Here is a 14,323-nt window from a genome sequence, read left to right on the forward strand (position 1 = left end):
AAAAATCAAACAGAAGAGACAAGGATTACAAGAGCAAAGCAAAAATGTACAATGTAACATCAGCCAGAGAAAAAGAGCAGTGTTACTTGGGGCAGAGATGTGCAGTGGAGAAGTCATCAAAATACACTGCTTTTGCTAAAGATTAGACTTCAGAAGGGACTAACCCACTGAAAAATGCAAGACTTTATCCAGCACAACTAAGAGACAGTTTTTATTCCTAAATAAAACAAAGGAAGTAAGACTAAAAAACAAAAAAATGTTTACTGTACATCCCCTATGTGAAACGTGGCTGGTGAGGTCTGCAGACATCATGGGACAAGTTGCTTTTGAAAGATAAGTACAGAAACGCACACAGAAATGCACCATTGTTAATGTGAAATTGTTTACTTTTCTTCTGATCCCTTCTCTTTGTAGTCCATTGATATTAGGTTCTAAGAGGGAACCCTGATGTGTGCAAAGAATACCAGTTTTATGATTTATTAATGCCCCAGCAAGAGGACCACATGGGCTTTCCCCCAGAAATGCTGCCATTATTATTAATTTTTATTTCCCTGCAAAATTGCTTCAGTTTTGCATCACACAGATGTGTGCAAGTGTATGTTTATGTTCATATACATGTGTGCCTATCTAAAGATATTCTTGTAAAAATATTAATCAAACCTCAGTGCCAATTTGATTTTTCAGTTCTTTCCCAAAAGGGAATTATTTCAATATTCTTGAGCACTTTCTCTACAGCAGTTTCAGATTCTGTTAAGTACAAACCTGATCTTCAGATAATTAAATTCAATGCACCTGTTGAAGTGTGACAGATGTTAAGTTCTTTCTGTAGCCAAAGCAGGGTAGACTTTCTCCCTTACTGAAGAAATTTAATGACCAGATGTAAAATACAAGAATTTTCCTGAAAAGCCTCAACTGAAATTGACTTTTTTTAAAAAAGAAATCACCTGCAGGCTGTTCTTCCTGAGATCAGCTCAGGGAAGCAGCACTGTGTCAAAGCAATTTCAATTTTCTTCCTTGGCACTCTAGCATTCAGAGTGTGTGCAGCATTAAGTGGCAGCCTTCAGTACACTGGCACATGAGCACTGAATTGCTGAGACAAGGAAAAGCTTTGGATATTTCAGCCAAATTCCCTGCTTTGCCAGCAGCTGGGGCAGTAATGGAAGGCAGCCAAGAGCAGTTAACTACTGCCAGAGCCACACTGTTCCCCAAGGCCAAGGGGAGCTGCAGAAGCCCAGGAAGCAGGTACTGAACCCAAATATGCTTCCCCCTACAGACAAAAAGAATGGCAGAGGATTGTTGCTTATATCCAGAAATGTCAAACTGCTTCCTAAGAGCAATCACACAGAGAAATTCAGGGTAAAACAACTCCAGTACCTGCACCTTTCTGGAGAGTCTTCTCTGTCTTTCCTTCGGAACTTGCTGATGGTGTCGTCGATGGTGCTGCCGATCTTGTCACTGAGCTCCCCTAACTTGTCACTGAAAGGAAAAGTTGACTTTTTATCCCATTCTTCATCCCATTTGGACTTGGGCTCAGGATCATATCTTTCACCTGGTAAGACAAAGATAAGAACTATTAAAAGGTACCAAAAAAAAAAAAAAGCCTGTGGCTTTTCTGGAATCCCTCTCAAGCCCCCCTGCCCTACACACACGAGCTGTACAAGTTTACAGAGCAAACAGAGCTCCCTCAGCTGAATCAGCTCTATCACAGCAAGGCACAGCATGGAATGCCCATCATTACATGGCAGGAATGAAGGCTCAAAGACTTTTGTTTATGGCAATGACACAAGCTCAATGCCCAGCACGTCAGGACCTGTTGGGCTCTGCTGGAGAAGCACCAGAGGCACGAGCAGCCCTGGCTGCAGAAGCAGCTGAGCAGAAAGGGCACATGGCACTTCTGGAACAGCCCCTTAGTGCAGGACATGCCATTCCTGGCTGAGCTGAGTGATCACTTGGGTGATACACTGACATTAATACACAAAACCACAGTAGCAAAACACTGAAAGAATGTGCATAGTAACTTTTCATTTTCCACACTTGGAAATTAAAAAAAAAATTTCAATTTTTTAAAGAGAGATGAAAAAAGAAAAGGCAGTAAAGCAACTCACCTTTTCAGGGGCCACTGAATACCCTGAGCATCTTTCCTGAGCACTATTATCAAGAAATCAAAAACTTTTTCTTCTCATTTTGTATTCCAGACCTCCATACTGGCATTTTAGATTACAGACAGCTGCCAGTTTTACTTGAAATAAGCACATTTGTTGTCCAACCCCACCAAGGACGTCTAAAACACTGAAGTCTTGTTTGTACACACACAACCAACTGGAGTTTAATTCAAATTAAAAAAACAACATTTCAACCAAGACTTGACTACCAGAAGTACTGCACACTTCAACTTGCACTGTGATCTTGTATCAGATCTTCTGCTCAAAATATAGGTGTATAAAGCAAACCAAACCAGTTCAGTTTCTAGACAACATTTGTAGGCAAACATTTATACTCTGGGCTATCATACACATGAAACAAGCCAATTTTTGTGCATCTTTTAAAAATAGTGACTTTTTTTTTTTTACTTAGGCAGAGTAAAATTGAGTAGCAGAAAGGAAGGACAGGGATATAATTCCTACTTCAAGTTACATACTAATGATATTGCAGCTCTTGTGATGTTCAAGGTGTATTCAATTAAGCCATTTTAATAAAAAGAAAATTATGATTTCAGCACTACAAGGTGCAAAATTTGAATTATACCTGTCTGATAACCTCATATCTTATAGTGTGTGTTTTCTTAGTAAAGACATAGGTGCAAATCTCCAATGACATTTGTTTAGATATATAAAACTTTTCCAGTGGAGAACCTGCTACAAATCCATAAGATACTCAGTGAATTCTTTATCATTGGAAAAGGAGACACTACTCAGAAATGTACTGCTGTTAAATTTTGCAGGAGAATAAAATGGCCTTATTTCATTTTATGTCAGGCTCTCAAGCATTTTAATGCAGATTCCTTTAGAGGGGTTGTCCTGTGCAAGAGAAATTTTAAAATTAAAATAGACACCAACTAGAAGCTCAGTATTTTCAGGATAAAGTAAACTATCAAAAAATCTTAATACAAGCATTTTGTGTTTAAATAACTAGGATCTTTCTGATTGGAAATCTCACCTGGGAAAGGGCTTGCTTTGTGCTGCTAGAAAGACTTTTTAAAAGTCTTTACTCAACAATGAAGGAATAATTCAAAATCCTTCACCACAAAAATTAAATACAAGACAGAAACTAGTCCTTTAAATTAAAAAACCTGAATGATACCTAAAGAACACATGCAGAAATGATTCTACCCAGTCTACAAGGATAGATCACGACTCTGCACAGAGAAGTCAAAAGATAAATTCAGTGAAAGAACAAAGGGACATGTACAAAAAGTACAAATACAGTGACTCATAAGTATTTCCTAAAAAGAGAATCACCACAATTCCAAGCAGGTAGCAAAAGCCTAAAGGAATGTAATAAAACAAGAAATATCCTGCCCTGGAAATTTTTAACTACTCTGCATATGAGGAAAAGGGAGAATGGAGAAGCAACCTGTCAAAACCAGGAGGGATCAAATCAAAGTGGAAGGCTCACAGAGAAGAAAAGTAAAAAAAACTAGAAAGCATCAGACAAACAGGTGAAGTTTAAGCCCTGCACAGCTACTACTGAGCTCATACAGCAAACCCTTCTCTCAAAGAAATCACCAGTTCCACCAAACCAGAGCCTTGTGCCATTGGGACTTTGGTACTCATCCCTTATTAAAAGCAGCCAAGGATTCACTCAGGCCAAAGAAAACAGACTGGCAGCTGGATCATGGATGGCATGCTGGGATACATCACATGGAAGCCCCAGCAAAAGCTCAGACCCCTGCTACACATTATGAGAGGGACCAGGAGCAAGGAGTAATGTACTTGGAGCCTGCAAAGTCAGCTCTGACAGACCCCAGGGAACTCACACAAAACCCACAGATGTATTTCAAGGCTCCAAACAGTACTATTTGGGAAAGCAAAAAGTGGATGGGCAAACCTTGCCAAGGCAGCCAGTACTCACTGTATCTGAACCCTCCGACGCTGTCCGAGGACACCCCAATGTATTTGTCTTTGTTCTTCTTTGCCTTCTTCCTCTCCTCCCGAAGCCGATCGTCGTCTTGAGCAAACTCAACCATTTCTTTCACCTTCTGGCGGATGTTTATCCCCTGGTCTTTGCCATTCTCATCTGTCAGGTAATGCAGGACAGAGATGATGGATGCAAGAGGGGAGGAAAAAAGGAAAATAGTAAGTAAGAGGCAGCAATACTGAACACCAAATTGATACAAAAATCATAATTTTGAATCATAAACACAACGGTCAAAGATTTTGTGACTACTGCATGAGGTCCACTGCATCTCTTTAAAAGGGACTAATTAACATAAAATTTAGATAAATGAGTCTGCACTGAATGGTGTACTTAAACATAGGAGAGATTAACCAGACTGAGACAGTTTTCTCCACTTGAACAATTTTAACCCCTCAAAACATCACCCTTTTTCCTCAGTCTTTTTAGCACAGTTTTTGCAAGTTCCAATGCAAGAACTCAGCCTCATGGCAGAACTGATTTTTTGAAAAATTGCTTTCAGTTGGAAAGTACTATAAGCTAAATGTGCTCCTTTCCAGCCTTTTTCACATTCAAAACACACACTGGCCTTGCTGCCTTTGCACTGTAAATATTATTTGGTGGGAGGAAAAAACCCCAGCTTCAAACAGATGTGTGTGTTTTGGAGCTCTAACCTTTTCTTCCCATATGATTAAAGCTATTCCTTTACGGACACCACAGGGGACCAGTCTCTAGTGCATATTTTAATATAAACCCCAACACTCATGTTGTGCTGGTTCTGTTGTTATTAGCCAGTCTTTTCTGCAAGTTCTTGTCTTCACTAATTAATACTCTAGGGCCCCACGTCTTGGATTCTGCACTCTTCACACAACTGGCAACAGTCACATTTTAATTAGACTGGGGAAGCTTCTAAGCTGGTTCAGGTGACTGACAACTCCAACTACTGTTTTAATTTGCTTATAAGATTTTTCTATTGCTCACCTACAAAGTGGTAATTTTCCAGGGATCGCAAATCATAAATGTGTTCTCTGGCACTTGTAACAACACGCTCTGATCCATTCCTTATGAGGTAAGCTAGGAGCAGCAAAGACTATAAAAATACAAAGCACCTTATGATTGCATGAACAAAAACTCTACCTTTTTTTTTTGTAAAAACCCCAAACCTACCCCTCCTCCCCAAATTAGTAAATACTCACCTTCACTTTTTAAATACATGCTTATTATATGAGTCTCATGGAAAGATTTTTTTCCTCGCATGAATCTTTTGCTCTTTAGACTATCAAAACTGTATACTTAAAAGTTTAGCTTGTTACTACTAAATCACAAGTAGTCACCTTTATCAGCTACTGCTTGTTTTAAGATAAAGCAGTAGCAATTAAGGAGAAAAAGTTAACCTGTGAAATGAGGCATTTTCTTTTGCCTCTTTTGTTCACAATTTTCCAATGGCTTTCACTGAAAGGTAACTTGTGCAAGAATTTAAGAAGCCTCCTGCAGGATTCAATGGATATACAAAACTGCATTTCAGGACTACTTTAGACAAGTGAGAAAACAAATGAAGTTTAAATAATACTTTCATTCAGTTCTCTATGTTGAGGATTTATATCTGGAAAGAAATAAGGCTCTTTCTCTGAAGTAGTGTCTTTATCAGCTAAAACTATCATTTTATTTCAACCAATCCAAACCTGATAAGCAATTCCAAGAAGTCTTTATAACATTAAGTAGTTATGTGTGATAGCATTAAATATTAATTTCTATTGTACTTCAGGGAAAACAATTACTATGACTACAAAACATCAAGCACCTGTGAAGAGTATAAACCATGCTTTAGAATTAATTGTGCCTTGCTACAATCCTGGCATCAAGAAAAACAAAATATAACCTAGTCTAACGCATCAATTCTAAAAAAGGAGGTTATATTTGCATAATTCAGTGAACACTGAACACCACTTTAAGTGTGCCACAACACAATCTCAAGCAAAAAGTTTCTGTTCCAAAGACAACAAAAATGCAAATGACTCTGATCTTTTCCAAAACACAATTAGGACATAAAATTGTCATGTAAGATCTGAAGCATATTTGGCCCACTCAAAGGTAAACTACAACTTTTAAAGCATTACAAATTGACAGAAAATAAAAATCAGTTTGCATTTTATTTCAGGTATTCCTGAATTCTGTCAAAAATGTTTTCTTGATAGCACAGTAACTTAACATCTCCTTCTCATGGAGCTCATAGCAATTCCTTTGGGTAAATTGAAACTGTGAGCACTACTCTAATACCTGAATAGCAGCAAAATGGAATTGCTCTGTTGTGTTCTTTAAGTAACATTTTAATGTGCTTCTAAAACCAGAAACTCTGTGGGTTTTTTCATATACAGCATTTGAAAAACACCTTTGACTTTACCAACAGAATTATAAAACATTTAGGGAAGAAATCCTATGTTGCTAGGGGAGAAAGTGCTGTAAGATTATCTAAACAAGAACTCCATCAGGACACTGCATGAGCACCAAGCCCTGATCCTTACACACCTTATAAACTCTCCTCCAGTTCTTTTTGTTGTCTTTCAGCATCCGAGTCCACAGCATGTTCATGAGCTCTGGGAACTGCTCGTACATAAACGTAGCCCTAAGGAACAGAACAAAAGCAGCACAGAAATGTCGTTTTCCCAGGTTGGCCACAAGAGCCTGTTCACACTCGGGGCTGGCAGTAGATGGCAGGAGTGATCTAAGCCCAGTCACATCTGACATTATAGGGAAAAAGCTGTCCCTGTTTTAACTCCTAATCAGTTATTTACAGCCCAGGACTACAAAAGAAAAGAGTAATTCTAAATATCTGAGGTAGTAAAAGAACCTTCACTAATTTGTAATGAAAATAATGCTGAATATGAATACCCTAACATGGAACTTCCAAACTGATTTTAACACCAAAAAAAAAAAGCTCAAGGAAGAATTCAACATGTTTTGCTGTTTTTTGGAGAAGTTACAAGAAAGCGCTTTGAGAATAAATACTCTAAAAAAAATCAGCTATATTGAAAGAATTCTGAGGATACATACATGAAAAAAATCAATTTAAGAAAAGAATTTAAAAAATACCTGGGCTTCCTTTTTTGTTTGACAGTTTTCAATACATCCTATGATTATGCATTAAAAAACTTAAGACTTTATTTACAGCAACTTTTGGGCATTATCAGTCTGAATACCACAGAGTTGATTTAGCATCAAATTTCACATTCTTATATAAAATGTACCTTTCTTTTCTTCATCACTGAGTCAAATTATCACTTACTTGGCAATCTCTCCCATGAGTTGCCCTGAAGGTCCCCACGGATCATCATTGGTTGCTTCTCGAACCTTAGACTCTATTTCTGAATAATTCATAACCACATTGGTGCTGCAAAGGAAAAAAAAAATCACACACATGAAGATTAGCATCAAAACTGAGAAACACATGAAAACTTAATAATGACACTAGTGCAGATCTCACTTAATGAGATACCTCTACAGAGTGGGAAAGAAAACAGCTTTAGTGCACAAGTTACCCTGAGGACACTATACACCACATTTAAGTTATCTTTAAGAAGGTTTTACTATTCTATTAGTCTTCAAGAATACAGATGAGAAACTGGGGATTACATTACAGCTGGATTCAGTCCAGTAAAAATGGCTTTGGGTCAAATTAAAAGGCAAACCAAACCACCAGAGTCAAAGCTGATGGGTTCTGCAGCTAGGTATGGTTTGCTTACAGGTTTCTAATGGTACAGAGTTATTTGTAAGAGGCTTTATAACTCAATCAGAGGCAATTTTTTTGGAATGATGTTACTAGAGAAAAATCAAGAACATTGGTACTAAACAGGTGTTAGTGAAAAACTAACGAATAAAAAAAATCACATGGAATACTAAAGTAAGGGAGGTGAGATTCATTAGGAAGTTTCCTAGCTTGAATTTAATTAATTAAGGGAAAACAGCAAAAGAGAAGCTGCAGAGCACTCAGCTACAATTACAGCAATGCAAATACTGCAAGGAGCTAAGGCTGTCTCTTTGAGAAGTCACAGAAAAACCTTACTTGGAAAAGATTTTTTTCTGTGATGTTAGTATTAAAATAGCAAATATGTGATTTCTTCTTAATTAATCCTTAAAACAGGTAACATATGAGCCCAGCAACCTTCTCTGTGCCCCTAAAAGCATCCAGATCTGTTTGATAACACTATCGTTTCCCTCATATTTTAAGATGAGCAAGCAGCCCTAAAACCTCACTCATAGTGAGAACATCTGAGAACTGCTGTCTGCTCCAGGAGCACCAGGACTCACCCCAGCAATGAAATCAGCAGTGAAAGGAGACCTGCTGGTCTCAGCTCTCCCCTCTTACCTGGACTGAACTCAACACATTTACACCTTGCATGTCACAAGTTTGAAAGTTTACTTAAAAATACATCATAACTGCTTCAGAAGCTAACAAAACTCCCTGTGAGTACTTTCAACACAAACCAACCCACAACAACAAATTAATTAAACTGTAGGAAAGATCTAATGATTTATAATGCAATGTGGAGAAAGCATTTGCTGCTTAAGAGCCTCTTCTGAACCTGAATGACCTAAAAGGAGAAGAAAAAAAATCAAGATGCTCAATAGTCATCCCAACAGTTATCCCTCTGTCCATGCAGGAGTTTGCACAAAGCAGCATTCAAGCAACTCCTGCTCAATTTTATTTGGCATAAGGATAGCAAAGATCTTGGAACTGGGAGATATAAACAGCAGAAACAAGAATGAAATCCCCTTAAGCCTGAAAGGGGACACAGAAGGTAATTGTTAAAACAGAATAAAATTTCTGGACTTAATCTTGGATTCTCAGCATGAGAATTCCTGCTGTCAGATCCTGATGTATGATTTTATTCAACTTTGTGTCTAAAGAGAGCATAAGCTACATGACTGAATAAATAATCAGCAAGCTCCCAGAACCTATCTATATTACAACAAGCATGTAAGAACACAGCAGCAGTTTGGAACAACAGCAATTAAGGTTTTACAAATTCATTTATGCCGAATACACCTCAAGCTTCTGTTTCTGTTTTTTCTTTTCTGTACATACAAATGTAAACCAAGCCCATCTTTATTTCCCACATATGTGGAAAAAACACAAGCCCAAAGCTCCAGGATTTGCAGCTTCTAGCACACTGGGTCCCTTGTCCAGAGCAGGGAAAGGCAGGGAACTGAATGGAAAGGTTCTGCTTGTTTTTATAACCCCTCCTTCAGCATTTGTTTGAGAGACTTAATGGAGACTTGGGAGGGGGAAACATAAAATGAAGTATTTCCTTAATTTCTTAGAGCAAAGAATTTAAGAATAGAAAATGCTTGAAGAGATGCAAACGTAGTGTACAAAACCAAATGGCAGCAGTGGCTACGCAAGAGCTCAGGGCATGTGGCTAAAGCAGCAGCAGGGCTGGAGGGGGGAAACGGAAGGAAAACAAGGGAAATTAAGTAATGCCAAGAGAAAAAAGGTGCAGCTAAGCCTCTCTAAGTACAGAAACATGCTCGACTTCTAAACCCCTCTGCAGAAAAGTTATTGTTCTCAGCAACCAGGAGAAAGCTCTTTTATAAATGCCAAGCTGAGATCTAATGGAATGAACCATTCCAAACCAAAGCATCTTAGAGCCACATTTAATTCAGGAACAAATGTAAACTTCAAGGAGAAAAAAAAAAGACCTCACTGTTGTATAGTTTGGCATCACTCCAGGTCACTTAAAAATAACCATTTCTAAAAAGGTGGAAATACAGTTTTATTCTTCCTTTCCCATGTTTTCTATGGCCCTCATTCCCTGCCCTACCCATGATTCCTGTGACCTTTGCAGCAAAAAAATAATTTATGTCCAGATGTGAAGGGAAAAAGTGACTAGCTTGATTGCCAAGACTTCCTGTGATTGATATAAATTTAATATCCGAGGACACTTTCCGACACCAGGGGGGGCTCTCTGATTAGTTTATCCTGGGCAGCTTCCAGGGAATCGTGCTGGATCGCATGGACAGGCTGCTCTGCAAACAAACGGCCGTGCAGCGCTCGGGGCTGACTGAAGGGAACTTCTCAGGCAGGGCTGACAACCCCCTTTATCTGCCAGACTACATCTGATCCACCCCAAATGGTTCACTGAGACCCTGCACCACTGGAATCTGTGACAAGAACATTTACAGAAACTTCTCACGTGGACAAAGATACTAAGCAGGACAGTATATTTTGAAAGTTACATTCAAATAAAGGGTACAGCAATAAAGGGGTTGACATGAACATCAAACTGTTACATTCTTCTGTGTCTTAAATATAAGTCTTTTAATAGAGGTTAATGACAACAGATTCCTTTTACTCTTTATTGTACCCCTCCCAAGTGATTTCAGTATAATCTTCTTTTTTAAAAAATAAAGTTGTTTTCAAAAGCCAAGAGAGGGCACTCTCACATCTCTATGGAACAAGCAACAACGTGACAGTGAGCAAAATGCTTTTAGTCTTCTTGCAACTTTAAATGTTTGCATCTGTAGTTTACAGCAACACTGAACAGGTAGCTCAAGTCTGAGACTAAATTCCTCTTAAGTGAATAAATGGACATTGCTAATAAAGTCAGTGGGTAATAGCTGTAAATACCTGACCATCTCTAACTGCAGCAGAAAAAAAACCAATTTCCCATTAAATGTTTTACATGCATTTTATTAACTATCATATGACATATATTGAAAATTAATTGTTGTACCATGTACCCTGAAATCCTACTTTGTCCACAATTCTGTCAGCATTTTTCAAATAATTCAATCAATTGTAGATAACTTCAAATTTTGTTCTAAGTTACATTTTGATATTTGTATATTTGAGGTAAAGATATCATCTGGGTCCACGTGGCAGACCTTACAGTGTGCTAAAAAACCCAAAAAATAAGCAAGAGGGGGAGAGGAGAGAGATGTAAAAGGGGAGAGCAGTATTGAACATATCTCAATTGTGTAATTTGAGGTAAGAATGATGTTTGGCTGGTATTAGGGAAAATAGGCAGCAAGAGGGGACAAGAAGTTCTAGAGCTCCTCATTTAAAACTCAGATCAGAGAATCTGTGAAGGTACAAAACATCCATCAGCATCTGCCACTTCAACCTTTACAGCTGCAATAGCCTAAGAGCACTTGAACTTTCAGGCATGAAGACCATAAAAATCCTACAGGTCTGAGATTGTCCTCAGCACTTTTCTTTGAAATAGGGAAATGAAAGGCAGCTTGTGGATGGTCTGTGTGAAAATAAAACCTTACAGACTGCAGGAACCCTGCACAGATGACACACAAACCAGGCAGACCAAGAGCAGCCCTGTCTTCCTCCTCTCTATCAGCAGGTACTGAACGTAACCCACAACGTGGACATAAATACACATGACCACCAGAAAGTGATAAATGTATCTGCAGAAAACTTCTATTTGTGTTTCACTTCAACAGACTCCAACAGATGTATCTGCCTACTCTGCTCAGACTTCTGATTTCACACAAGACATGAATCAAGCTGTAACGCTCAGGACAATATTCATGGGCATGAGGTATATTCTACTCTCTGTAACGTATTAGTGCTTCATCACCGTTAGTTTTTCTTTTTTCCCCTATAAAATAGCCACAAAATAATTACTGAAAAAGAATTTTTTTTCTATTCCACACTAAGAAAATTTTTTTTAAATGACTTTTGTGCCGGCAAAGTAAAATCATTGTACTTCCACCCAAGATGCTAATAAAAAATTAAATAAACACAACATCCTGAATAGAAATGTTTGTTTCAGAGTGAAGATTCTTCATTGCTCAGGACTACGAGGTGTTCTCTACAGATTCATATGCTCTAACTGAAGTCAATTATCTGTGAGGAGATTACAATCACTTATACACAACTATAACTGTACTGCTTCCAGTAATAGCTTCCAATTGGTAACATTACAATTAGTTTTGTTGTGCCTGTACTAATTATCCACATCAATCATTGCTGGTTCCACACTGAAAAACAATCCCACCCTTATTCTCTCCACACCACACACCTTGAATCAGAAACTCTTTGGAAACGTGGATGTGGGATACAAGGCTCTGCATACAGGCAACAACATAAAGAGTATTTTCTCAGCTGATGTCTAGTCTAAAATTAACCCTCAAACAACATTTCATAGCAACTATTTCAATACACTGCCAGCAAGCCTGCTAAAGGAAAAGATGCAACAATTTTTGTTTATGTGATTGAACATTTTGGTGAGAACTCAGGACACAGCATAAAGCACTAGAAGGAGTAAATACCCCACTGCTCATGGTCTTCCCTAAAGAACATCACACAAATATTTCCACTTCATGCTCCCTCCCAGCATCTCTTCTGTCTTCCACATTTTTTCCATGGTCAGTGGTGTTCTATTCCCTCACCACCCTGACAATACATTCAAGTGCCTGAAATCACAACTCAAAGGAAGCTCGCAGTTCATGGCCAGATTTTGGGAGCAATGTTCTTTGGAAGAACTATTCCTAAGACAATCATTCATCAAGAAAGGAATAGTGTTACACATGAAATTTTCAGATCTTCAAATACCAAATAAACTCAGCAGTTTGTATGACTGCTCAAATACCAGCTGTTTCTTAAACATGCAGAAACCTTTAAACAGCATGTGCACAGCTAACCTGCACTCAAAAAAACAGGCACCATGAGAAAAGGAGGTATTTCTAGACTAAAGGTAATGAAAGAATAATAAATATCTATCCATCCATTCAAAATGGAACTTACTTGAAAACATATTAAGGAATCAGAAAGCCTAACAGATCTTTGCCGATGTTTGTGCACAAATGTAAGAAAAGCCTTGAATATGCCCTGGGGCGAGAGTCAGAGCACTCCATTAAAGGCACGGTCAGGATCAGAGCTGCCATTGATGTGGGTGGCGTCACCCAGGGCACAAGCACAACTCTGGGCATCACACCCACAGAAGATTTGTGAAATGCCAGGTCTAATCTTATGACAACTAAAATAACCAGAAGCCACAGAGAGGGGACATTACCACAGTTTCTTTATAGTGATGATAAGGGTATTGGATTGGACCGGGTGAGCCTAATTAGAAACACTTCTCAAGCCTCTGGGAAGCTGCCCACTGTGCTGAGGGACTCGGCCGCAGGAACAAGAAACCTGGCTACACACTTACATTTTTTTTCAATGTATATTTCAAACCAATTATAATATCATGTATACATGGGACTCCTATGTGCATAATATTCTGCCTTTAACTATTACTCCAAGGACACCACTGGATTATGCACCTTCTGTTTTCCTTTTTTTTAATTTTACAACTGGGAACACTAAAATACTAAAAGCTGAGATGAGAAACTTTGTACATTTTACCACCATTAACAGTTTCCAATGAGACACCATTCTGCAAATATCTGCTTAAGGACTAAGCACAGAAGAATAAAAATTCAAGCTTTACTCATGTGTATGTACCATACATCCACTACGAACATTAATGCTATTCAAACAAACAGCAACACTAAATATTTTTTTTCTTTTAAGAAACTAGTCCATCAGAGCAGGCAGGGTCTGGATAAATAGAGGACAAGAGAAGCTCTGTTACTGTACAGCACTATGAAGTGTGGTGCCAAAGTCTTACAAGAAATAAATACTTTAACCTTTTGTTATTTAATGTGCCAAAAAAGACACAACATGATTTTATCTTTGGAATAACATGTTTAACATTATCCCTTCAACAGTGAGTCTCACACACTAATAGTTTAATCTCATTCTTTTAGTAATTTTGTTAGCAGTTTCCTTATTTATAGAAAGTCTTCTCTGTGTTTCCTGTGACTTTCACAGTGAATAAAGCAAAGCACACTTTAAATTTGGTCATGACAGAACAGATGTTACTGACTGTGAATCAAATCTCATCACCTCAATTGGTGACATCACGAAGGAGACCATCACAGTAACAAACCACATGGACCAACCCCAGTAAGGAGACTATTCCACAGCTCTGTGCTGGCACTTTCTGGATCTAAAACTGAATGGACTGCATTATTCAACCAGAAAGGTTCATAAAAGGCATAAAATAGTTAAGAAAACATGAAATTACAGCACAAGGAATTTTGCTTGAAATTAACAGAGAAGAACACACACACGGTTCATTTATTCACCTTTCCTATCTCCATCTGAACATCCCATTTCTATGGAAAGGCACCCAGGTGACAACTGCAG

The 14,323-nt window shown here is 38.3% G+C and overlaps 1 protein-coding gene across 1 annotated transcript in view; it reads right to left on the reverse strand.

Annotated features, from left to right (window-relative positions):
- CLINT1 (clathrin interactor 1) overlaps nt 1-14,323 on the reverse strand; it is a 46,506-nt gene that overhangs the window by 13,490 nt on the left and 18,693 nt on the right. The window contains exons 2-6 of the mRNA XM_038149958.1: nt 7,397-7,501; nt 6,640-6,736; nt 5,095-5,203; nt 4,072-4,236; nt 1,375-1,549 (exon numbers count right to left, since the gene is read on the reverse strand). Coding sequence (XP_038005886.1) covers nt 1,375-1,549; nt 4,072-4,236; nt 5,095-5,203; nt 6,640-6,736; nt 7,397-7,501 — 651 coding nt within the window. The remainder of the gene's footprint in view (nt 1-1,374; nt 1,550-4,071; nt 4,237-5,094; nt 5,204-6,639; nt 6,737-7,396; nt 7,502-14,323) is intronic.

The sequence above is a fragment of the Motacilla alba genome, chromosome 13, assembly GCF_015832195.1.
Source record: "Motacilla alba alba isolate MOTALB_02 chromosome 13, Motacilla_alba_V1.0_pri, whole genome shotgun sequence".
Classification (NCBI taxonomy): domain Eukaryota; kingdom Metazoa; phylum Chordata; class Aves; order Passeriformes; family Motacillidae; genus Motacilla; species Motacilla alba.